Below are 27,500 nucleotides of genomic sequence, written 5' to 3' on the forward strand. Positions count from 1 at the left end.
TTAGTTCACATCCTGCTATACTTGCTTATCTGTCTAACTTTGCAGGAGAGTCGACTTGAGTGTAGCAAAAAGATTTCAATTCAACACCCCCTCACCAACAACCACCACCACCCAAGATATTCAGAAAAGCAAGAACGTCATGTCTAAAATCAGTTGATTATAATGTATGTGTAAACCATTTCATAATTAATTGAATCTTGGCATTATACTATCTTATATTCATTACCCAACTCACTACAAGTGAAACAATGAAAATTTCAGGAAATACTGTTATCATAAGGCATTAGTATTTCAAGATCTCTTAGATGGCAAATTGGCAATCTAAGAAGGAACACCCAACAGGTACGTAATTCATCAAGCAAAGTTTTCATAAACTCATATAAAGTAACACGATTTACGAAGCACATATCGTTAAGCTTTGAATGGAAGATAATTAAATTGTTAGGGGTCGTTTGGTTTGAAAATGAGTTATGATGGGATAAGTTATGTTGGGATTAGTTATGATGGGATAAGTTGTGTTGGGATTATTTTTTATTGAGTGTTTGGTTTGTTGTATTCAAAATAATAAATTTTAAGAACAATTTATTTGTTTACAAAAATGCCCTTCATTAATGTAAAAAGTGATATAACAAAAGGGTTGAAAGAGACATTTTTGTCATTTACCTATTTTATCCCGGGATAAGTTATCCCGGGATTACTATACCACCCAAGGAGAGGGATAACTTATCCCGGTACTAATTATTAATCCCGGGATAAGTTATCCCGAACTTGCCAACCAAACAACAAAATAAGCGGTACTATAATTTAATCCCGGGACTATTTGTTACTATACCTCACACCAAACGAGCCCTTAGAGATTTTGACAAGCACGGCTTGAACTACGAAATAGTTCAAAAAATAACATCAAGGAACACCATTTTGCACCTAGGATTTTTTTTGAATGCTTCGGAAATAACAGCAAAAGGTATGTAGCCAGAAATAGCAGAAAGAACCCCAAGTTATGTATCACCCCACACCCATGTAACTCCAGATGAAATGTTGGTTACATTTGATCTATGGTTTCTCCAACATATGTAAACCTCTTTTTTTCATATGGGTAGACACTCCCATGTGAATAAGAAAGTACAATAACAGCTGAAAGCATGTTTACATATCAAGTTTAGATCATATAAAGAGTTCCCAGATGAAGCAATAGATAGGTACAAAGAGGTGTTTTCAAGCCTCTAACAAACCTATTTTATTCAGAATCTGAATATTGCTGACAAACAAATAATAGGGTTCACAAATATTCCCATTATGAATGATTTCAAGGAATTATGCCACTTTGATGACAAGCTATTCACATCATGAAAAATACAAACGTCCTTTTACAATTTACTCCAATTTCAGGTTAAGGAGCCTCTATATATGGAAAAGTGGAAAGGAAGGCGAAAAGTATCAATCCTTTTACATGGGACTGATTGTATGTTCTACCTGTAGATGCTGCTGCAACTGAAACCAGAGATACGGGAAAGTCTCTCTAATGTCTCTTCATTTTTTGTATATATTTGGGCACTTCAGCTGATAACCTCGGCAAGTACTTAAAAATCTGGAAAGACAGTCTTCCGTTAGAGAATAGTAATATGGGTTACATTTCTTCCAATACCATAAGAAAGTACACATGATAAATGGTAATCTACAAACATTAACATTGATATTTTTTTTAGAAATATTAGTAAAATAAGTTGACTTATGCTAAAATGTCATTTCTTTTGAATGCATGAGGCCCATGTTGCAAAAATTTGGAGAGGATGAGTACTCTCAATCAATCATTTGTCTTGAAGACAAGTGAAGACATGATTCTTATTTAACTCACTCGACTTGCTTTTGATAAGTTGGCATTTTTGCCAAACTTATGCTACTTTTTAATGATACATTCATGCCCCATTTGTGAGATTAATGGGCTAATAATGGTTTGAATGATAAAATTTTAGGTTTTGACAGTTTTTTTTTTTTTTTGAAACTGGTAATGTTAGGTTGACAGTTTTTTTTTTTGAAACTGGTAATGTTAGGTTTTGACAGCTTTTGAAAAGCTTAAGGAGTGGAATGACTTCAATACTTTTGAGGAAATTGGACATGGAGGCTAAAATTTGAAGAAAAAGTGGCTAAAAAAGCAAAGAGAAAATTGTGGGGGCCAAGTACCTCACCCACGTATCTGAGCCACGTAGCCAGGGAAGAGAAGCCAGTCAAGGGGGAGCTTCTGGAGTCACCCACGTGACGTAGCCATATGTGAAGGGCCCTGTTGCCATATTTTTGCACGACTTCAAATAGATTTTTACTATACTTTTTATATCATCTTTGTACCTTTGAAGCTTAGAGAGCATCTATAACTATTTTTTAGAGGTTTTGAAGGATTTCTCCATAGAGTATCAATTTTCTTTCCTAATTGCTCTTTAATTAGCTAAACTCCATAGCTGGGGTTGTAGACTCTTATGGCATTAATATGAATGTGTATTAGTTTATCTTGCTTATTATTACTTGGGCTTTTATTATCTACTTATTTACATTCTTATTTGGTTATTTGGTCGTTGCAAACGCTAGATTAAGATTTACACGTCCATTTCTTGCTTGGAAGAGTGGAAATTGGATTGGATATTGCACAAGTAGCAAGGAATTGAGTATATTGGGGAATCCTTATGCTTGATTAATGGAATCAAACTAGGGAGATTCCTACTTGGGTTTATCAATTGGGTCTTAATATTTCTTTCTCTTGAGTTCGGAAGAATTTGTAGGGATTAACTTCCTAGAATTGAAAAATTCTACTAAGTAGTTTTCAATAAAAATCATAATCATCAATCCTATGTTGTACGCAAGATACTTATATTCATGAAATAGATGATTTATCTTTGAAGACAATTGGATGAAAATATACTTCTACCAACTTCATGCTTACATAAAATATTGTAGCGCCTAGGCATTTATAGGAACTCTCTACCATATGCCTATACTAGTATGTGCATCATAATTTAGTTCTAAACATTTCCTATTCCCTAGATCCTAGTTCATGAATAAAAGCATACATGTGTCTTCAGTCTTCACATTAATTTTTTCCTAATACATGAACTAGTTAAATTCATGTACTTGGGGTGGATCTAGTTTACTTTTATATTTTGACACTAGGATCTAGTTTACTTTTGCTAAACACTCCCCTTGAACTTGATTCATAATTTCAAGAGATAATCTAGAGACATCAAATCTTGGTGAAGATATGCACAAGTCAGTCTTGTGACTTCAGAAACTCGAGCTCAACTTTTTTCTTAAATCTTCCTCTACCTCATCTATGTTTACGGCTTCTTTGATACGAGTCATGTTTTTCGATCTTTCTCCTAATTCTTCATAGAATCCTATGATTGCAAAGCTTGTTCAACAATTCTTGTTTCGGATTATTACGTTTTTAACCAAGAATGAAACAACAAAAGACAATCTAGCTTAATCCTCAGTAACAATTTGTGCTTCTCTTCAAAACACCTGGAGTTCCTTTCTCCCAAACTACCCACCAAATACAACAAGGAACAGCATTCCACCAGTTATTTCATACTTTGCCTTGTCCATACTTATCCCAACATCGCAAAAGATCAGGTGTTGTAGCCCCAAGCATGGACCATTTGATACCCACAAAATTCAGAAATAGCTGACATAGCTGATCAGTGAAAGGACAATGTAAAAAGAGATGATTAAGAGTTTCTGCTTGACCACCGCATACATAAAGAGATTTCTGTAGGTTGTCTAGTGTCAGGAGTGATTCTTTGGCCCCAAATCCCAATCCATGAGAAAAACACCACTTTGTAAGGATCTTTTGACTTCCAGATGCGTTTCCAGGGCCATGGCTTAATAGGATGGAGTTGCTCTTCCTTGGATACAATTCTGCAGCAAGATTTGACTGAGAATTCCCCTTTGTTGCACCTTTTCCAGAGCAATTTATCTAAACTTGAGGAGCAACTTTGAAAATTTTCCAACAGCTTCTACAGTTAGCACACACTTCAACATTCCCAATTGTTCATATTTCTTCTGATGTTGACTGTCCAGGATCTATTTGCTCCAAACTTAGCTATGGTACCTTCAGTGCATGTCACCACAGAACAAATCAGGGAACAATCCTTTAGGGGACCATGGCTAATCCAATCATCATGCGGGCGAAAAGTTATTGCATCCATTCCCACTCTAAAAATTCAGGCCACAGATTTCTAACGCTCTGCAAGACTGGCACCCCATGTGGATTTTTAATTAGCTTGGTACACCAGCTACTTTAGATACCATACTTGATCCTAACAACTCTATTCCACAGTGCTTCCACTTCTAGATTGAATCTCCATAACCACTTCATTAGCAAACTTTTATTGTGTGCATTCTTAGATTTCTAACCCCTAGTCCCCCATATCCTTATATTTAAAAGCATTGTTTTCCATTTAACAAGGTTGAAAGAACTTTTCTCTTTGTTACCATGCCACAAGAATGACCTCCTTATTTCGTCAAATCTATGTTCAATGTTCGCAGATAGAGGGAATAAAGACATAATATAAGTACGCATTGAGTTCAACACACTGTTTACAAGGTCAGTCTTCCTCCCAGTGATATATATTGTTTTCTTCCAGCAAGCAAGTCTTCTTTCACATCTCTCCAAAACTGTAATGACCATCATGGTTGTTTTGAGTCTTCTGCGTGATTTCTCCATTTTGACCCTTTTTGTAGCTTCTATATGTCATTTATGACTTGCAGGGATATGTGGCAAGATTTCCGAGGTAATCGGATGTGTTTCGAGGAAAATTTTCAGTTTGGAAGTTTAACCAAAGTCAAAATTTTGGATTAATGAGGTCGGATTCAAGTTTTGACAGATCTGTTAGGTCCAAAGGATGATTTTTGACTTAGTTGGGTGGTTTGCACGGATCCCCAGGCACTCAGAAGTGATTTGGATCATTAGATGATTCTAGTATTTTGGAAAGTTTAGAGTAGATCACAATCAACATTTGGTCAAGATGACCTTGGATTGGTTATTTGATGATTCCACCAGGTCCGAAACTTGTTTTATGGTCAATCTGCATATTTGGTTTGTATCCGGGAGGTTTCAGATGAATTTTGAGGGTCGTGTCCAAGTTTGAGAGTGTTATAAGGTTTCTGGGTGCAGTCCAGTGCATTTCTTTCCGCACTGGCGAAGGCGCAGCAGTGAGCATTGGATTGCCGCTGTGAAGTCGTCAAGGTCAGGAGAGGTTGCTCCTGCGAACTCCCATCCACATTGGCAATGCCGCACCAGTGAAGCTCGTCTGCTCCTATGCGATGGCAGCCGCTTCTGCGGAGCTGAAAGCGCCAAGTAGCGCCCACTTTTGCTCATTTGGTTCCGCCTTTGTAAGCTCGCAGAAGCAGGAAATTCTCCACTTCTATGCAAATCCCTGGCTATTTAGAGTTCTAGAGCTTGGGGTTTTGGGCGGTTCTAGAGGGGGTTTGCTCAATTTCTTCGTGGGTTAAGATAAAAACCTTCTAATTACGAACTTTCTGCTACTCCATCGCTAAGTTCATCATTTAATTGGTGCTTGATGTTTTACCGATTTGGGAATTTGCCCCAAGTTGATAAGCATGCAATTCTGGATTTGGAGGTGGATCAACGATCCGTTTTAGCCAATTATTGGTGCCAAAGTTTTCTACCTAATGGGTTAACCGATTCTGAAATAAAATTCCAGATTCGACCTCGGGTGCTCGGGGTTGACTTCTTGACTCAATTTTTGAGCCAAACTTTTCTATTAAAATTCTACGAACTCGTATACTCATGTAGATTACATATTTAACCATATTAGGATCATTTGGAGGCATTTCGGAAGAACAAACCTGTAATTTGATCGTTTAAGCTTCATTTATGGCAAGTTGAGACTTTCTCGATTCATTATGAAGTGATAGTGCATTAATTGGCTGAATTAAGGGATAATGGGTAATGGGGTCCCATATAAATGAGATGATGAGCATTTATGCGGGTACTGGTGCCATGTTAGGGGTAAAATGATGATTATCTTCTTGCTTGATGAATCATGTGATTACATGAGCATGATTTGTGGCATATTGACTTGGCTTGATGCTTATGTTGCTCACTTGGTATTGATAAATTGATTTTGGCTGAAATCCCATATATGAGTTGTTTACTTGATTATTCTTTCACTTAATTACTCTTATTGTTAAATGATTCGGAGTTGATTATGATTGCTTGTACTGAGGGTTGAATCCGGTGTACAATTCGTTTGTGTTGGCATTTCAACTCATGCGCATTGACATTGTGGAGGTGAAATGATAAAGCCCGATTTAAAAGGTCACCTTGGGTATTCATGGTATATAGCGTTTATTTGGTACAGGGTGTTTCATCCAAGGCAAATCATTAGTGTTGTCCAGTATAGGAAGGGATGGACCCACATGGGTTCCAAGGGTTCATCCGAACCCCCTCGGTAAAAAATTGCACTATATATATAAAGTAAATTTTATGTTTTTATGTAGATATATTATTATGAACAAGAAGCAAGTTGTAGCAGTGGTAGATTCCTTTAAAGTTGACCCTCTCGTTTAGGGTTCGAATCCTGCTGTGAACATTTCATTTTTTTAGCCTCTCTTCATTTAGTTTCAGCTAAAAAGTCTCTTGTAACGGAACTAACTTTTTGTACCTCTACACTATATATTACTACTTAATTGAAATTGTGTTTTGTTGTCTTTTTCACATGTTTATACTTTTATTTTTCGAACCCCATTTAGTTTCAGCTATAAAAAGTCTCTTGTAACGGAACTAACTTTTTGTACCTCTAAACTATATATTACTACTTCCTTGTAATTGTGTTTTGTTGTCTTTTTCACATGTTTATACTTTTATTTTTCGAACCTCCTGAATGAAAATTTTGGAGCCACCACTGAGTATAGGGTGTGTATATGGACCTCGTGAGTTCCCCATGGATCCTGTCTATCTGACAAAGGAGACTTGCCGGAGTTCAGGATGAGTTGCTTGATTCAGCTGCACTGAATTCTAGCTCTATTTTAGATATTGTTTTTCTTCTTTTTTCAGATAGCTTGTACTTGTAGTATTCAAACCTATATTATCAGATTTTAATCTTTCTTGTACTTGTGTCACTAGTTCTTGGGGGTTGTGCTTATTACTCCCTCCGTCCCATTTTATGTGAGGTAGTTTAACTCGGCACGGAGTTTAAGAAAAAAAGGAAGACTTTTAAAACTTGTGGTCTAAAATGAATTGATAGAAATTTGTGTGGCTATAAATCAATTCATTAAGGGTAAAATGGACATTTTAAAGTTAAATTGTTACTTAATATAGAAATGTGTCATTTTTCTTGGGACAGATTAAAAAGAAAAGTAAGTCACATAAATTGGGACAGAGAGAGTATCATTTATCTTTGGGTTATGAATCAGATTTCAGACTTATAACTGTTTTACCTTGTTTTCTGCATATTTCCACTTTTTCACTCATCTAATGGTTAATAATGAATGGGGTTCACCGATGGGGAAGGGTAGGTACCCTCACCGCCTAATAGGATTTTTGGATCGTGACAGACATTTTGCCACATACTTTAATCTTTCCTCATCAGCATTATTGTCACAATCTTCATCTTTTCTTGGGTTTCATAAAAAGAAACCTTTTTGATGACAAGGGAAACCCGCAGTCGCTACCCTTTGGGTGCGCACAGGGTAAAACCCACGCTCCTATGCAATAGCTCGCAAACCACATACGAGAGGTAACCCGCACCAGGCGAGCTCTTTCATAAAAAGAAACCTTCTCAAACATATTTTCATCAATTCTTTGATAGATGAGTGTGAATTTTGTTATTCATCTCCTCATGACAATATCATTTGCGACCTCTCTACTCAAGATTCGTTGACGTGCAGCTACTCCATAAGCAACAATTTTGTTAGGGTTGACACTATTGTTGGACTCCTCACCCTAAACAAAATCCTTCAAAAGCTATTCAAGTTTTGAAATCTTAGTAGTTCCACCTACCAAAACAATTTCTTCAAGCTCATGCTTCCCTAGCACAACATCCTCATAGTTATAGTAGCTAATCTCATTCATATTTATTTCAATATGAAGATTCATTCTTTCAAATTTTTCAAAAAATCGTTTTCTCCACATGTCCCTCAAGACAAGTGGATCCGATACCAAATGTTGAAATTTTTGGAAAGGATGAGCACTCTAAATGAATCTTTTTCTCTTGGAAGATAAGTGAGGAAATGCTTCTTCCTTACTTCACTCAACTTGCTTTATCAATGAATGATTTTCTCATTGAAGACAAGTGGAGGAAAATATTCTTCTACCAACTTGATTTACATAAAATGTTCTAGAACCTAAGTAAGAATTCTTCTAACATGTATCTATTCTAGTCAATTTATCGTGATTTAGTTCTAAGCATTTCCTATTCCTAGTTCATGAATAAAGGCATACATGCATCTTAGCATTAATTTCCTAATACATGAACTAGGTAAATTCATGTACTTGGCATGAATCTAGTTTACGTTTTCAATAGGTCAAGGAGGGCTTTAAATCAATTACAACTGGAACAACGCAGACAAATATGGTTATCACTGATTGATCAACTTCAATACCATAATGCTCCACAAGGATCTCGAGCAAAGTCTCCCAACCAGATTCAGAATGGTATCTCCATGAAGGTCGAGGAGGACTTTACAGGCATATGCTTTGTTCACTTTCCAGATTTAAATAAAAAAAAATCCAAGTTATTGAAAAGTAGCACATACCCAAAGCTTCACAAAGGTATCCGTTACAACTGGAACAATGCAGACAAATATCGTTATCGCTGATCGATCAACTTCAATACCATAATGCTCCACAAGCATCTCAACCGCAGTTGTCCAACCATATTCAGAATGATACCTGGACAGATTCACCACATTATCCAGCATGACAAAGCTCTGGAAGGGTAGATTCCATTACTTTTGAAAAGAGGGAAATGCTGACAATTTCCAGAGATACAAATACATAGCTAAAAGATAGAGATGAATAGAAAAAAGATAAGAGTGTAAAACTAGGATTGGCACCACTAAAATTACAGGAGATGAGAAGAATAATTTTACGTCTAGACCTTGCACCTTGTTCAAGTTGAAGTACTTGTACAATAGAAATTTTAAATTTAATCCTTGAGGAAAGCCCAAAAAGAGGTTTAGGTTATTTAAACCCTTCACTTCTGTGAATTGGAAAGTAATGAGAAAGTTGCCTTCACTTTTATGAATTAGCTAACATGGATAGGTTCTATATTTACAGATAAGTTAATTTATAACATTCAATTTAGCCATAGGCATGAAATAGAACAAAATTTTACCCCAAAAGGATATCACTAATCAGAATGATCAGAAATGCCTTGCCAGCGTCGGAGATATTGTTTAGTATCTTATAACCAGTAAATTTGAGTAGCTTTACCTGCAGAAAGACAAGAAAGTTTGTAACTTAGAAACACTAAGACAATTTAGGAAGTACACTTTCAGAAATCCTATCCAATCCCTCAGGTAAATGACAACTACGGCCACATTTTTAAAGTTAAGATGTCTAAATCTGAATAAATGCTTGATTTTTAAGATGTCTATATTCGGATAATTAAGACTCTTTGTATTCTCTAAATCTCAATGTGCACAATTATCTTTATCTAACAACTCATGCATATAAAATTCAAAAAAAAAAAAAAAAATTAAATATTATATCCACATAATATTAGAGAATATTAAATTAAATGGTCCTGTAAAAGTTGTTAGTTAGATGAAGTAAACTCTACAAACTAGCGATAGAGGCATTATGGGCGGTGGTGATCGGTAGTGATGGTTGTGAGGCGGTGGCTGATGGTGGTACGGTCATAAATGATGGTTGTGCGATGGTCACCTATGTTGCTTGGACTCTTCAAAAAATATCAACGGGTGCGTGCTGGATTCTCCAAAAGTAAAGTGTTTTTGGTGAATCCGACATGGGTGTAGAATTGAAAGTGAAGAGTCTGCGCAACTTAGGAGGTCGCCAGTGGTGGTGTTTGGTGGTGGTTGCGGGTAGTAGTGGCTGGAGACTGCTTTGGTTGGTGGCAGTGGTAAGCAATGGAGGTTGAAAGTGGAAGTAGCATGGCTGACGGTAAAAGTGGTTGGTGGTGGTTGTGTGATGAAAGTTGGTGACAATGCTTGTGTGGTAGTAGTGAATAGAGTAGTAGTAAAAGATGACAGGAGTACAATAGGCAAAGTACAATCAAGAGCGATATTAGGAAAAAATGGCATTCAAAGAAAACTTCCTTTATTTATCTTAATCACACCAAGTCCAACCAAGTTTGTAATTTCACATTAACCTCTTTTGCCCAATAGCATAGATGATACCAGCATATCGGCAAACAGATAAATTTTGGAGGAAGAAAGATATTTCTCCGATTGGGGAGAACTTACTTTACTCTCATTGAAGCACAAAAGAATGAATAATGAGACCCCAAAGACAAAGTCCGACAATATATTAGCAAATGCCTTGCGATTTTCTAACCTCCACTCGTCCCGCAACTCTAACCTGCAGTTGTAATCACCCAAAAATTAACAGTATCAGAAATCAATGTAAGTCATGTCAGGATCTTAAGTGAGACATGTTATAAATTTTTCAGGGAAGGATTTCACTGAAATATTATTTTTTTTGATAACCGAGAAATCCGTCTGTGACCCGTCCTTTGGACGAATCACAGCCTTTTAAACTCGGTGGATAATGGGCCCGCCCCTCAACCCTTCTCCACTTAAATACCGGGCTTCGCTTTGCATGGTGTGGGGCATGAACCTGCGACCTAAGCCACAAATCCTCCACCTTTTGCCACTTGAGCTAGGCCTTGGGGGCGGGATTTTACTGAAATATTATTCACTGTTTCCAATCAGATTGTCCACATAAATCAACACATTAACTCTGTAACTATGTCCTTAAGCAAAAGAAGAGGCTCCAAGGATATGCTTGGATGTAAAGACAGACTTGACCTAAATATAATATCAACAAACAACTTGAGGAACATAGTATGAAGCCTTCTCCAGCTAAGAGGTTAACTTAGTCATGTATTTATAGACAAACTGTACAAGTTAGAGTTCAAAACACAACAAAACATAAATACAATTTAAAATACAAGTTCTATTCTAGCATACATGTTAAGGGGAGGAATGAACACTCGGCATCCTTTCTGAAATCTTTAACTCGAGGTTGTTTCTTTTTTTGGTCCAAACAACCAGAGTTGCCCCAAGGAAACAAAAAAACCCAAGGTGAAGCAGGAATATCAGACTCTCCAGCCCAATCCGTATCTGCAAAGAGGGTCAAGGAAGATGAGGAACTGGAATATGATTGCAAGCGATAAGCGGAAGTGCCTTCAAGGTATCAAAAGATCCTCTTGACTGCCTGAGATGACGAGCACGACGTTGATGAAGAAATCACAGAGGCAACGTGACTGAAAACTGGAGTCAGGCTATGAAAGAAAGATATAGAACCCATCCATGTTACGATAAAAGGAAATATTTCAGGCAAAGGAGAATATATCAATCTAACTTACTGTGAGTGAGAGTTTGGATAGGTTTACCAAGTTAACCACTTAAGGATATCAGTAACGTATTTGCATTGGACCAACAAGTTGAATAATACCTTAATTCCAAGTGTAACAAAGGGAACTCAAGTCTTCCATAGAAAATTTGGATTGAATTAATGAGACAAAGTAAGAAATCAACCATTTGGATGAACCAAAAAGTGCTAGGTCATTGACATAGATGAGAAGAATCAAGAGATCAGGGCCTACATGAAAGATAAACGAGTTGCAATCATGAGATTGTTTCGTTCAGAAAAAAAGTTCCAAGATGTTGAAACCATGCATGAGTTGAGTGTTAAAAATCAAATGATTGAATCTCTTAGATTGCCTCATAAAAGCATTCTCTCGTGACTTGTCATGACAAAAAACATAGGGCAGAGGTTGTGGAATCCGGTTCTTCAGAGGGTTCAGAAGAGGTTAGTTAGATGGCAGGATGGTAGAAAAGATATTTGCCCAAAAGAGGGAAGAAACTGCTTATTAAGAGCACCTTATCGAGCATTCCCACTTGTTCCTTGTCTTTGCTTCGTGCTCCAGCTTCAATCACAAGTAGGAAAAGTATCAAAGAAAATTTCTTTGGGATGCGGCATATAGGGCAAAGAAGTTTCATTTTGTGCGGTAGGAGACTTATCACATCTCCTAAAAAATGGGGAGATCTCAATATTAAATATTATTGGTGTTTAACAAAGCTTTGTTGGGCAAATGGCTTTGGAGATCTGGGGTGGAGGTACAAGCTTTTTGGGGAGAGGTGATAGTTGATAAATATGGGGTGATGGAAAGGAGAGGGAGAACTAGAGATGTCATTATGCCTTTTGGGAGATGGGAGGAGAATCTTTTTTTTGGGAACACATATGGTGCAGGGACAATCTTCTGAAAGATGAGTTTCAGATTTTGTTCTGAGTCTCATGCCAAGGAGACTCGACGATCCCAGCATATTAGGGGGACACAAGGTCGAGAGAATTTTTGAGATTTGAAATTTAGGAGGAATTTCCAAAATTGAGAGGTAGCAGAGTTTCAAAGGTCACTCGGGTTGATAACCCCAATGTCTGGTGGAGTTTGGGGAACAATGTTTTTTTTTAAAAAAACGGGTAATGTTATTGGAACAATGGTTTTTTCTCTGTTAAGTCCTTTTTACAAAAGACTGTTGGTTAGGGAGGAGGTTGTTTCTGTGTAATGCAATTTGGATACCACAAGTGCCGAGAAAGGTGTGTTTCTTCTCTTGGCTAGCTGCCAAAAGGGGTGATCTTGATGGCTAAAAATCTTAGAAAGTGGAAAGTTGTCTATGTCAACTGGAGTTATATGTGCAAGGAGGGGGTGAGGATGTGGATCATCTTTTTCTATAATGTGATTTTATCATGAGGTTATGGTGGGATATGCTAGATGGTTTGGAATTTCTTGGGCAATGCCACAAACTATGAAATATTTTTATTTTTTTTGAAAATATATTCCTCAGTATTAAGGATATGTTGGCCACCTCCAAAATAGAGTAGCAATACATGCTACCTATCAAATCTATAATCTGATCTATATCTTCTATACAAAGTTGTTTACCCCAAAAAAGTACAGATATAATAAAAATTCATTTAACTCTGTGTATGGAATTGGACCTATCTTCAAAACATCTTTCATTTATTTCCCTCCACACTAACCACTATATACATGATGGTATTAACCTTTACCATCTCTTTTGGCTTTTATTGCCTCCCCTCCTCATCCAACTGCTCAAGAGATCTGATGTGCGTTCTGGCATTGTCCAGCTCATGCATGTAATGTTGAGGAACAGATTCCATAGTCGAGCAGTGAATTTGCAGTGTAAAAATAGGTGTTTATTTATGTGGTTTGCGAGCTATTGCATAGGAGCGCACCCAAAGGGTAGCGCGGCTGTGGGTTTCCCTTGTCATCAAAAAAAAGAAAAAAAAATAAAAAAAATAGGTGTTTATTTTCTGTATTTATGTAGATATATTAATTTTGAACCCCCTCATAACAAGAAGCAAGTTGTAGCCTAGTGGTAGATCTCCTTTTAAATTGACCCTCATGTCCAGGCTCGAATCCCATTGTGAACATTTTATTTTTTTAGCTTCTCTTCATTTAGTTTCAAGACCAATCTTTCACGTTTTTTTAAAAGAAAAATGTGCTAAAAGAGTAGATTTAAACCCAAAAAATCCATTGTGAACATTTTATTTTTTAGCTTCTCTTCATTTAGTTTCAGGACTAAAAAATAAAATGTTCCATCTAATAAGCTTCTTTTCAGTTTTCTCTAGAATATCATCCCATATTTTCATAGTCTTATGTTTGTTGCCCAAAGGCATGCTCAGACTTCTTTTTCTTTCCCTACTCTTTCTCCAACTTGAAAACCTGTGATACACCTATTATGTGGTGCAATCTTCATCATACAAGCAAAACTTTCCATTGGCAAGAACAAAAAGAGAGAGAGGGGATCACCCAGTCTCAACCCCCCCCCCCCTTTCCTGATGCAAGAAAACTCACATATTCATTCATAAGAACAGAGAACCTAACTGTTTTTATACAGAACTCAATCCACTTCAGCAATCTGCTACCAAATCCCATCTGACTGAGAGTATTCAGAAGGAAGGACCAATTCACATGGTCATAAGCTTTCTGAACATCTAGTTTGCACATTATGCAGGAGTTCTCCTTTTCATTCTTGAGTAAATGCATTCATTGATTATGAGTGTGCATCCATGATTTGCCTCCCCTTTACAAATGTCATTTGATGCTTGTTGATCAATTTATTCACAACCATTTTTAACTAGGACTGGGCATTCGGTAGTTTGGTTCGGTTTCGGTTTTTTTTTTTCGGTTTTTTTGGTTTTCGGTTCTTGTACAACGTGTACCGAACACCGAACCGAAATAATTCGGTTCGGTTCGGTTTTTATTATTTCGTTTCGGTTTTTGTTAGTTCGGTTTTCTCACAAACTAACTAGCAACAAAAGCAAAAATCAGAAAGAAAAATAAATGGAAGAAGAAATATTCATTTTGAAACTTGTTAACTTAAAATGGAAGAAGAAATATTGACAACAAACAAATAATGGTGGTCGCCGGAAGTGGAAAGTTGTCGGTGGTCGGCTCACGGCTGGCGCCTGGCTGTGTGGAAACTGGAAAGGTCAGCTGGTCGCTGCTGTGCTGAGTGCTGCTGCCTGCTGGTCGACTGGCGGCTGCTGCGTGCTGCTGCTGGTCGCCAGAAGTGGGAATGCCGATTTTCGTGTACTGCCGGAAGTGGGAACGCCGATTCACTGTAGATATGGGAAGTGGAACGTGGGTCTGTACTTTGTAAAGTGCAAAGTGGAAAAGTAAGAAAAAAGTTTGAAAAGACAAACTTTTGACCTACTTTGTTTTTAATTTTAAATTATAATATTTATTATTTAATATTAATAATTAATAAAATATTAATATATATTATAATATAATATATTTCGGTAAACCGAAATACCAAATAACACAAAAATTATATACTGAAAAATACAAAAACATATACCGAATACCGAACCAAAAACTGAAATACCAAAATAATTCGGTTCGGTTCAGTTTTTCGGTTTTTCGGTGATTATGCCCAGCCCTATTTTTAACCTTTCTGCCATCAGTCTAGCAATGATGTTGTAAACTCCCCCTACCAAGTTGATTAGTATGAAGTCCTTCAGTTCTGAAGTTCATGATTACTTTGGGATTAAGGCAATAAAAATTGCATTGAAGCTCTCCTCAAAACCCTGACTGGAGTGAAAAAAAAATGAATAGTATTAATGATATCTCCCTTTAGCAGAACCAAAATGTATCAAAAAACACCATTGGTAAGCCATCAGGTCGTGCTTTTCCTTTGCACACAAGTTTAAAGTTTAAACATTCCATTATTTCTTCTTCCTCATAAAGTCTCTACAACCAAACATGTTCTTCTTTAGTGATCCTTGTAACATTCTGCAGTCTCAAGTCAGGCCTCTATTGCTCAGTCTCTTTCTAGAGATTTTTGTAAAACTTTTGCACGGCCTCCTTAATCATCTCATGATCCTTAATGGTAGCTCCATCCATCTCCAATTGATCCATAGAAATGAACCTCTTATGAGATGTTGTAATTCTATGGAAAAATTGTGTTTTTGTCCCCCTGTGTTAGCCATTGGACTCTTGACCTCTGCTTCTAGGCTAACTCTTCCTTCTTAGACACCTCTTCAAACTCCATGCCCAGGTGGGCCTTTTGCATCAGATCATCATTAGTGAGTGGCTCTATGTTCCTTTATTGTTTCCCAATTTGATATTTGGTTGAGGATATCCTCCTTCCTTTGTTTCCAATTCCCTCTATTGTTTTTACTCCACTTCTTTAACTTGACTTTAAGCATTTTAAGCTTCTCAACCAAAATGTAACCTGATCTGCCATTCCCACAAAAGGACTCCCAACATTTTTTTACTTTCTCTTTAAACCCTCCATTTCTAACCACCATGTTTCAAATTTAAAAAGTAAGACATCCTCCACTCTTCATCTCCACAGGTCAGAACAACAAGATCTGGGACCAAAAGCTATTTTGGGAAGACTACTATGTTTCATGAGAGTAAAATTTTCCCTCCACTCTGCACAGTGGAAAAATCTGTCAATCGTAGAGAAGCACAATTGTCCAAGTAAAGAATCCTCCAAAATAAAGGAGGATCCACCAACTCCAATTCTTCACTACAGGATGATAACTCTGCCATGGCACCAGTCAGTCTATGCAGTTTCTGATGTTACATTGGAGGTGTGGGTGAAGGAGGATAAGACGTAGGGCATGAAACGTGGTTCCTCTCGCGTTGATGTGGGTTGTTTGGAAAGACAGAGAAATAGGAGAGTTTTTGAGGGGGTAGAATCGATTTTTCCTCATTTGAGTAGTCTCCTATCACTTATTTTCTTTTGGGGCACCCTTAAAGTTCCTTGTTGTATAGATGATAGGGTGGAGTTTGTAGAGAATCATGTCTTTCTGTAGATTCCCCACCTAGTGGTATACCCCTTTGTATACAGCCAGTATTTTGGGCCTTGTTAATGAATGAAATACGTTTACCTGATTTAAAAAAAAAGCATAGGCACATCCAATTGGTTCATGAGCCAACTTTCGTACAATGCTAAGGAAAGCACCAAAAGAACTGTGTTCATCTTATGATAGCTTCCGACCTAACCTGAAGTATATCAAGGGCTCTCTCCAGGGTCTGCTATACAAGGACGGAGGACACACATGTGTGACCTGATGAAGATTGGGCAAGATCACCATCTATTTCAAGGATGTATGTCCTGATTGGAGAGAATCTATTATCCTAGCAAAAAAGCAAGAGTAATGACAAGATGAAGCACGAAAACAGAATACAGTGACATGGCTTTAGCTACATGTGAGCGTATATGGTTGAAGCGACTTCTTCAAAAATTAAAACTCAAAGGATATTAACTTTTTTTTTGAGAAGGTAACATTTGTGTTTATTGACAAGTCAGTACATGGGTTGCACTGAAACCGTATTTACAGCAAAATCAAAAAGACATATAGCTGACTCAAGTTCTAACAAGGTCCTAGGATGTCTATAACTGAGTCAGTGTCCTCTAAGTATATTTGTTTACACCAGAAACAAATAAATCTAATGCAATTTAGTTTGATCATCTGTAGATCACAATTTTTTCTCTCAAAACATCTTGAATTCCTTTCCTTCCATATTGTCCACCAGATACAAGCCGGGACAATCCTCCATCTGTCTTTGTCAGTAGCTCCTACTTCTGCCTCCTCCCAACTATGTAGCAAAAGAGTTATTTTGTTAGGCATCACCCAACTAATACCCCTAAGGCTAACAAAAATTCTCCACAACTGTGTAGTTGTTCTGCACTGTAGAAACAGATGACTAACTGTCTCAACCTGTTCACTACAAAGGTAACATCTGGAACACAAGGAGAATTTCCTCTTCTTGAGGTTCTCTTGAGTCAAAACAGCCTCTCTTGCCAATAACCAAGTAAAACAAACAACTTTGAAGGGGATTTTGATCTTTCATATATGCTTTCATGGACAATGTTGTCTCAGTAGATTTCTTTGGTTCAAAAACTTGTAAGCAGAGTTCACCTTGAATCTACCTTTGCTATCTAACTTCCACCAAAGTCTGTCTTTTTCTTCACTAGTACCTTTAAATTCCTCCAACATTCTGAAGAACTCAATAACTGAATCAATTTCCCAGTCATTGAAGTTCCTCCTGAAATGAATGTTCCAGCCTTGTTGTGTCCATGTGTCAGCCACACTCACCTCCTGCTGCCATCACAGCTAAATCAGGGAATAAACACTTTAAGCTATCTGATCTCAACCAATTGTCCTTCCAAAAGGAAGTCTTGTGACCATTTCCAACTTTAACACTAGTGTGCTTCTTCATAAAAGGCCAAAGTACTCTAATTGATCTCCACACACTAACCCCATATGGAGTATTGACTTCCTTTGTCATCCACCTATCCTCCTCACCATATTTGATTTTAATAACCTTACTCCAATATGCCTGAGGTTCTTGTGAATATCTCCAGAGCCATTTCAATCTGAGAGCCTTACTCTGTCGCTTGAGATTTCTAATGCTAAGCGCCCCTTGTTTTTTTTCCCCAAAGCACTTTGTTCCATTTGACTAGATGGACTGTTGAATCAGTTTCCTTATTCCCTTCCCAAAGAAAATCTCTCCTAACCTTGTCCAACCCCTGTATGATACCATCTGGGATTGGGAAGATGGACATCATGTAGGTGGGAAGAGCATCCAACACTGAATTTATAAGGATACCTCTGCCTCCTAAAGATAAATACTGTGACTTCCATTTGGACAACTGCTTTTCACACTTCTCCATCACAGAGCTCCAAATGTTCATGGAATTTGATTTGGCTCCCAAAGGCATTCCAAGGTAGGTGATAGGTAAAGCTCCTACTTCCCCTCTTAGAATTCTAGACAACTCCTCTATGTTGGTAACCTCATTTATAGGGAACAACATAGGATATTAACTATTTTGTGATAACCAGGCCACACTGCAAATTGTCTCAAATCTTGTGTGAAAGAACAAAGCACATCAAGGTAGATTATCGTTTTATTCATATGCATTGCCAAAAATTTTGCTAACTCTACTAATCAGTTAGTAGGTGTCCATACAAATCATTTAGAGGGACAAGAACTGATTATATTTGTGGCAAGATAGGAGCCTACAACATATACACTTCAGCTTCAGAGGAAGAGTTAAGAATGAAAATATAGAAAGACTTGATCCCTATCCCTGTGTTTATGTAATTAGTGAACATCTAAGGGTACAAAATTATAGGTTTTCCTTTTTATGAATTGCTTGCAAACACTATTTAATCCCCTACCTTTTGAAAGATTAAATATGGAATTCATTTCCTAATCCTCTTTTTATCAAAAGGAAACTTGTTATCCAATTTTTCATATGGTAAAGAAATCCCAAACTACCCAAGGGAGTAATATTATGGTGTAGAGGTTGCACAGCCCAAAATTACAGAAGGAATGGAGGCATGAAATAAAAGACATCAAATAACATTTGCAATGTGACTATACTCTCAGTCAGCATATTTGAGTCTAAGTGTACGGAAAAGAAAAACAAAGAGGATGTTGGATTATTGGTTTGTTTTCCCCCATCTGATTAAAAAAATTGAGCACGCATTTTTTTTTGGTTGAACAGTATATTCTATTGATACCAAAAAAATACGTACAATGAAAGGTCAGGAGCAGACTATGACTATCCATTCCGCTACACAATGACTAAACACTTATTTCTACCTGCTAAAAACTAAACAATCTGGAGAGCATAACTCCTGTGTCCTATGAAACTACTGAACTAGGAAAGAAAACCAGCTAAATTACAATGTATCATCACTAAAGACAATGATTTGAGCAAACATTTTGAACCAATGCATGGCACTCCTTGAATTTATCAATTAACTCCAATTTTAACACACTAAACAGAACTTTGTATAGTCTTCCATAAACAAAAAAGTAGTAAGGAAAAAGAATTAGAAGGTTGATAGCATCCATGTCAGTCTACTTGCACTAAAGATGATGGACTTCAATGAGAAATGAAGAAGATGTTTATTGTGCACGAAAAGCTCAAGATTGACCCAAGAATTATAACAAGAAGTGGACTAAGTGCTACATATATTTCATGGTCCAAGTTCAAGTCCAAGGGCTGAAAGACTGGACAACATGAAGACCAAGAGGAGGGCCCACATGAAGCCTAATAGGAGCATAAATGTATCCTATTTTAAAAGTTTCCTAATTTAATGTTTCCTAGTTTTTATTTCCATAAAAGTAGGATTCGAATCTCATTCTATTTGGGATAGATTTTCCCTATATATATAGGAGTAGATTTTATTATTTTAATTAGACAAGACAAGATATGATTAATATCATTTGAGAGGTTTCTCTTCTTTACACCTTTGTGTGTGGTGACTATGGATTTATCTTACAACCTTATAAGAACGATTCTCAAGAGATAAGATTAAACTTGATATCTTTGGTTCTTATTCATAAATTAAAGAAGGTAATTAGTCTTACATTAAAACTATTGTCTCTAATTTCTTCGAAATAGGGGTCTAAGATCATTTTTTGATCCAAGTTTTTGAATTGGCTCTATCAGTATTATAAATTAGCTTTTGATTCACTAATTTTTGAATACTAAGATCAATTAGGGCATAGCACATTTTTTTGAATTTGGGGATTTTATTCTCAAATTTTGCATATCTTTCAATTCTTGTCTGTAATCTATTTATTTTTGCTTCCACAATAGTTTCTTGTTTATTCAAGTAACCGGATCCTTATCAAAGGTGTTTGCCAAACATCAGAATAGATCAAATGAATGAAACACTAGCAATATCATTAGAAGACTGAAAAGATAGTCTGGAATGTTTGCCAAATTGATAGACCTTACAAATATTATTTGAAAAAGCAGAACTGCAAGAAATTATCCTTTATTGATTATTATCAATATGATAATTTGCAAGCATTCCCTACTAAATGGCTGGGCTGATGTGATGAAGAGGTGTTGCTAGATAATGCAAGAGGAGATGAGTTCTTGGCAATAAGAAGAGAATAGAGAGCATCCGAGTATCTACAGTGGCGCAACACTTGATTTATCTTCTTGCCCTTGACCAAAAAAACCATTATCAGTAAATTTAATAGTAAGATCATTATTCCAAGTGAAGAGGGTAGTTCTATAGGAGAACCCCCCTTTGATGTTAGAATAATTTTGAGGATAACAAAGGTCTAACAAAAAGAAGTGAAGGCATTTCAGTGGAGGAGGAAGAAGAAGGATATACCATTGGTTCTGATATCAAGCTGAAAAGAATAATCTAAAAGTGCTCTCAAGCCAATATATTGAATTATGCATGTATTCACATGAATCGTCCAAGTCAATTAGTACAATAAAAATAAATATATTGTAAAATATAAATATAGTCTATTAATACATTTATCAGCTCAAACAAGAGAACAGACAAAGTGGTAGATGTCTTCTGCAGCCCCCTTTTTCCCTTTTTACGCAAGGAATTTGGTTGTTCAAGACAAGATTATCCAATGTGAGTGCAAAAACTTGTTTTCCTTCAAAAATCAGTTGCTTCCTTCATACCAACTCTTTTAACATCAGGTGGATAAGTAGGTGAAGAACGGAAAGGACGACAAGTATTTGAATACAAGGTGTGAACTAAATTTCTCAGAACACTTCAGATTAACATAACAAGAACAGGCATCAGCTGCAGTAAAACTTACGCTTTGTGTCGTAGCTCCAGATGCAGCTCCTTTTCAGACAAAGGTGGAGATTTACCAATCTCAACCTCAAGGCGGTAGCGTGCTTGCTCAGCCTTCAATTCCTTAACCATTTCAAGCTTTTGGTTTCTTCTGACATCAAGCATCTGTGCTGCTAAAGGTACAGTCTTAACATATCTGACCATGACAAATAAGACAGTCAACACAAAGCTTAAATGGGTGTTCCATTCATACTAGCAACCATCAGAAGGAAATGTACCTGAATAGGAAATAAGCAAGCAAGAGGTGTAATATTTCCTTAGACTATATTGTTGTATTGTCTTTACTTATCCAAAAAGTAATATGTTCTCAAAAATTTAGAGTGCAGGGATGTATGTTCACAATATCAAGAAATAAGCTCAAATACCTGTATTACTATAGCCTACTGTCCATGAAGAATTTGTCGCACTATGACGCAGAAACAAGAAAGAGAAAAATTTCAAGTAGTTTTAATTAGGAAAATGACACTTTAGTAGGCTTCGAACCATTGGAACAAGTAATGGATGAAGTTGAGCAAACCTCTTTTTTGGGGGGATAATGATGGAGTAAGCATACAACAAAAGCTCATAAGAAAGAGCATCAGGGAATTCATCAGGCTGTCTGAATGAGAATTACAAACTTAATACAACACCTCAATCCCAAACAAGTTCATCTTAGAAAAATCTAATAATAGTAGTAACTATAATAATAAAATATTTAAAAGGATTGTTTGCTCTCAGGCACCCTTTTCAAGGCTTTTTTCTAAAGTCCCCTCTGGGCTTTGGGATCCAGGTGTCATATCTTTACAGTTAAAAATTGATCAAAGAAGAGAGAAGGAAGTTTCCCCAAATATGACCTTATCAGAGAATTTGGATAAACAATTGGTTCCAAAGGAGTTGAAGAACCTTATCCTTGATGTAAAATTCAAGGATACAGAGCCAATGAGCGACTCAAGAAATAGAGGGAGGAAAACAGACTACTCAGTTGTTATGAAGTTGAAGATACTAGCCTAGAATGTTAGAATGTTAGGGGGTTAAACAGGGAGGAGAAAAGAGAATTAGTAAGGAGCAGAATTCAACAAGAGGGAGCAGAATGAGATTTTATGTTGATGAGATAGTCTCTTCTCCTCTAGAAACAAAATGAGATTTTTGATCAATAGCTATGGAAGGACTGGACAATATAATGAGAAAGGCTACAGCAAATAACTGGATAAGGGGCTTCAACATTAAGAACATGAACAATGAAACTATGGTGGTGACTCACCTATTATTTGTTGATGACACAATGGTTTTTTTGTGAAGCTGAACAGGAACAATTTGCTACCTGAGGGTGATTCTGGTAATCTTTGAAGCTTGTTCTGGTCTGAAAGTTAACCGGAGGAAAACCAACATTTTTCCGGTTAAAGAGGTTAAACAAATTTAGACACTTGCAGATATTCTGAAATGCAGGAAGAAGAGATGCCCACAGTCTATTTGGGAATGCCATTGGGTGCTAAACACAAAGCAGTGAATATGTGGAATGGAATAATAGAGAAATCATAAAAAAACCTAGCTCTTTGGAAGTCACAGTACCTTCTCCTAGGTGGCAAAGTCATATTGATAAATGCAGTCCTAGACTCATTGTCAACCTATGTGATGTCCTTATTCCCCTTCCTGGCAAGGTGGTGACAATCTTGGACAATCTGTGGAGGAATTTCCAGTGGCAAGGAACAAGATTGACAAGAGTCTTAACCTTGTAAAATGGATCACAATCCAGCAAAGCAAGAGTTTTGGAGGATCAGGAGTGAGAAACCTGAAGTTGCACAATAAGAGTTTGCTTATGAAAGTGCTATGGAGATTTACCCAACAGGCCTGAATCCGTGGAAGGAGATAATTTTGCATAAATATGGCCAAGAGGGTCAGTGATGCACAAATGAGGTGACTGGCACTGATTGGGTTGGGGTTTGGAAGTAAATGAAGAATCTCTGGCTGTTATTCAAGCCTGACACTAAAGTAGAGTTGGAAGGGGAGATACGGTACTTTTCTGGAAAGAGGACTGGAGTGGTGATAGAACTCTTCCATCTTTGTTCCTTGGTATGTTTTTAATATGCTTGAAACCTGATTGCAATATACAAGAAGTGTGGTCTCCCCAAGGATGGAACGTGACCTTAAGAAGGTTCTTAAATGATTGGAAGTAGCATGGGTATCAGAACTTCTGAATTTGACAGGAAACTTCCCAGGTACTAACATGGAACCGGACAATCTCATTTGGGGGCACCACAATGATGGTATTTCATGGTTAACAGGGTATACAAAAGGGGTCTGAGTGAAGCTGCAGGCAGGTAAACAGGACCTTGATTGCTATTTGGAAGAGTGTTGCTCATACAGAAGTGAAGTACTTCACTTGGTTGGTAACTAGGAAAGCATGTTTGACATATGAGGCATTACAAAAGAGGGAGATCAGCATTGCATCTAGGTTCCTTCCATGCAAGGAGGCACTAGGAACCAACAAACACCTCTTCCTGCATTGTAAAGTAACAGCACAAACACGGGCCTTGTTCACTACCATTGCTGGAGTTTATTGGATCATGACTGAACATACTGTTGATTTGCTTAGCTGTTGGATCAGGAGAGGAGGAAGCAAGAGCCAGAAAAGATGGTGGAGGAAAGTCCCAGCTTGCATCTGGCGGAACATTTGGAATGAGAGGAACCAGAGGATCTTTGAAGGAAAAGAATCCACTATACAGAAGATTAAGTGGAAAGTTATTACTTCACTATGTTTTTGGAGTAAAGAACAAAACATAGAAGAGGAAATCTACTAAGTGGAATTCATCAAATCTTTGTAAGTATCTTTAATTTTCTTTACTGTAAACTTTTTTTGGAGGTGGTCAGCATACCCCTTAATGCTGAAGAACACAAATTACTAGTTTCAAAAAATAATAATTAGTAGTAGTAGTACTAGAAGTTTTCCATATTTTTTACTAGTAAATAAATCTCAGATAGGACTAAAAGACTCCTAGAAAACATAAAAACTAAAGTATACATACTAATGTGACTAAAATAAAGTCCAAATACACGAATCATATATACAACTTTTTCTTCCATTGTCTGCTACTTTTTGCTAGGTCTCCGCTGATTCCAACAAATTATAGGTCTTTTGACAATTCATGTGATTTTAGGTCTACCTCGTCTCCTTTTCAACACATTCAGTCAGAGTTTCACACCTATAGACCAGTGCATTCGGAGGTCGACAAAGGACATGAAAAAAAAAATCATCTCTCAAGCAACTTTCTTTCAGTTTATCCTTGATTTATGCTACTTGCACCTTCAGCCGGATGTAGACATTTCTATCTTGTATGTTTGCACGTCCATCTTTGCATGCACATTCAACAACACTCATCTTGTGAATATTACACTAACCATCCAACATTCACTCCCATATATGTTACTAGTTTTATGCTGGTTGTCAACCTATCGCAACCCTCCTCCTTTATCCGAGCTTGGGAACGGCGCAAATTCACACAAACTCAATAAGCAAAATAAAGGGCAAGAAAAGAAAAGGCAGGAGTTAACAGATCGTGTAGTTTAGAATTAGGCTTTGTGTTTGTAATAGCATCTAACCAGAAAAGCAAAGGGGGCTAGTGTTACTTGGAAGATGGAAAAGGCAGACTGATGTATATGAATATAGAGTTAGGAGACAGAAGTCATTTGTCAACTAGCTCCCCTTATCTTTTATCTGACTATATCTACAAAATAAAATACTCCAACGCCAAATAAACCAGCACGGTTTTCTTTTTGAGAAGATACACCAGCACAATTTTCATTCTGATAATAACGCTATGCATTCCAGCTGAGGATACTCAGAAAAAGACCAATTATGAAATCTTGTTACATAAATCCTATATAAGCCTAACTTATGCTACATGGACAGTCAAATGCTGCCATGAAGAACAGGGATTTACCGCTTTTTGTGAGACATTTGTAAGGGCATGAATATAAAATATCTTAGATTTGACAGAAACTGATGATGAAACATTTTCATCCTGCACTTGTTTCCATTGGACTTCTAGAGTTTGAACAATTTAAATGACGTGTTATGGAGCTATTAGATTCCACTGCAGATCCTTAGGAAATGGTAACGCCTCCTTGGCACACTAAATCAATCATTTATGTAACAGAGAACGGTTTAGTTACCTACAGAGGTTCTAGTGCTTACCATCAATATCAGGTCTTACCAAAAGAGATGTAGGAAAACATTTGATGGTAAAACAAAGTTAGGTACATAAGATCAAACATCAATCACTTCGAAAATGTAGCCAAAAGGCATGTAAATAAATCCAAGCAGAAGTTACCTGTCAAGAAAAGGCATAAGAACATAGTCATGAACTACAAAATCCAAAGCCCATGGGACAATTATCAGCAATGCCAAGAACTTCGCCTGCAACAGGAAGAGAAAAATCGCTCCTAATAAAAAGCTTTAAGAGTACATTTCAGATGCAACATTTGGAGATTCTCAGTGCTCAACAACAATACCCAGTGAATTCTAAGTGCTCAGGACATGACAATATGAGATGTGTTAGATGTTTCTACATTCATAATCTTTAGAATAAATCCAAGGAAAATACATCGACGTGCAGAAGCTCCTCAGCTTTGTTACCTTCATTTTGGCAGCCTTAGCTATTACATAAACCCTTCTTGAGGTATTGAAAATACTCAATTACCATATGTTCAGTGCACCATGTTGGCAGTGAATTGCAAGGAGCTTTTGCATATGCAATTCTTGGACCTAACTATTCCACATTGTAATAGGTTTCTCAAAAAGTTCACCAATTGAACCATAGAGACACTAAAGATTATGGACTAATTTGAGGGGGGAATCAAGATGAGAATGAGAACAAATGCACTTACAGAATTAAATGAAGCATACTGAAAAATACGATCTTCATATAGCATATCATCTTCTTCCCTGCCGAGTATCATATCCCTCACGGATTTAACCAAACCCCTCCCAGGTATTAATTCACTAGGATCTTCCATAATGTTATCTTCAGGTACTCCAATGGACTCCTGAACCCATGATGAATCATTACCTAAATCAACATTTACATCGACAAGCCAATCGTCCCACTTCCTATTCTCCTCATTCTTTATATCTTCTTGTGCTTCCCTTAACTCCATGATTGCCTCGGCTCGTCTCTTCCAAGCTTCAAACTTTTCATTCTCTGATAATTCATCATCACTACCTAAACCTTCAGATTCAAGTCCATCAATCATATCATCCTCCCTCAGTCCCAGCCAATTCCCACTTTCAACAAAAAACAACTCTCTCCACCAGCTTTTCTTCTTTGAATACTTTTTCTTTGCATTTGGAGTCGACCCAAAAGATTTCCTCCTCCCCCAACTAAAGCGAGCCTCAGTAATACAACTTTTATGCACAAATACCGAACTACTTTTCTTGAAAGATAGCAAATTTTGACCTAAGACCATTGAAGTGCTCATTAAGGACATGTATGGTAGACAACATTTTTCAGACTCATAGGGCAGTAGTAAAGATGTAACTCCAAGAAGCATTCAGAGGAAAAGCACCAACAAATACATCATTGAAGAGCTGGGAAAATACTGATGAGATAACCAAGATTCAACAAGAGAGAATTTAACAGCAAACACAAGAATATAAAGAAAATGGAACCCCCAACCTGCTCTCAGCTATTGTTTATCTGATAACTTGAAGGTGAAATTGTCAGTATTTAGGGTGAATGGGGCCAATTGGAGTGAAGCGAAAAGCGAATAGGGATAACGGAAATTGGTCTATTTTTCCATTGATAAACTTTGTTTTCTTTATCTATTCCAATTTCCAACTTACCTTTTTCATCTTTACTTTATTCCTATACACAATTGTACATTATTCCAAAAAAAATCTAGAAATCCATAGCTATCTATTGGGTTGATATGACATAAATTCGTTCATGTGCAATAGCTCATCTATTACATAACAAGATATATAAATTACATTAAGCAAATTCAATAGGATTTCTGACTTTTCTTATGAGGAAATATCACATGTTGCACTAATTCAGTTGTATTTCAATTTATAATACTTCTTTTTTCTTTTTATTAAAAGGAAAAATTATTTAGGTAAGTATTTCTTAATAAATAATTATGGATTTTAGCGACA

General features: G+C 36.9%; 1 protein-coding gene across 1 annotated transcript; it reads right to left on the minus strand.

Annotated features, from left to right (window-relative positions):
* Positions 1-1,207: 1,207 nt before the first annotated feature.
* On the minus strand, positions 1,208-27,038 carry LOC125835456 (chloroplast envelope membrane protein). The gene is made up of 7 exons (XM_049514582.1): positions 26,234-27,038; positions 25,678-25,763; positions 21,333-21,506; positions 10,438-10,552; positions 9,348-9,445; positions 8,767-8,902; positions 1,208-1,588 (listed from the first exon to the last, which is right to left on the minus strand). The coding sequence occupies exons 1-7, from the start codon at positions 26,894-26,896 to the stop codon at positions 1,520-1,522; spliced, it is 1,341 nt and encodes a 446-aa protein (XP_049370539.1). The 5' UTR covers positions 26,897-27,038; the 3' UTR covers positions 1,208-1,519.
* Between the last annotated feature and the right edge of the window lie 462 nt (positions 27,039-27,500).

The sequence above is a fragment of the Solanum verrucosum genome, unplaced genomic scaffold, assembly GCF_900185275.1.
Source record: "Solanum verrucosum unplaced genomic scaffold, falcon-dt-bn FXZP01000040.1, whole genome shotgun sequence".
Classification (NCBI taxonomy): domain Eukaryota; kingdom Viridiplantae; phylum Streptophyta; class Magnoliopsida; order Solanales; family Solanaceae; genus Solanum; species Solanum verrucosum.

Bases quoted from the DNA above. Each gene is read 5' to 3' on its own strand.
- LOC125835456 (XM_049514582.1), bottom strand. From the start codon at position 26,896: ATGCTTCTTGGAGTTACATCTTTACTACTGCCCTATGAGTCTGAAAAA. The intron at 21,507-25,677 runs GTAACTTCTGCT...TGTCATGGTCAG, and splicing joins CTTATGCCTTTTCTTGACAG to ATATGTTAAGACTGTACCTT. The intron at 1,589-8,766 runs GTATGTGCTACT...CTGTCTTTCCAG, and splicing joins ATACCTTTGTGAAGCTTTGG to ATTTTTAAGTACTTGCCGAG.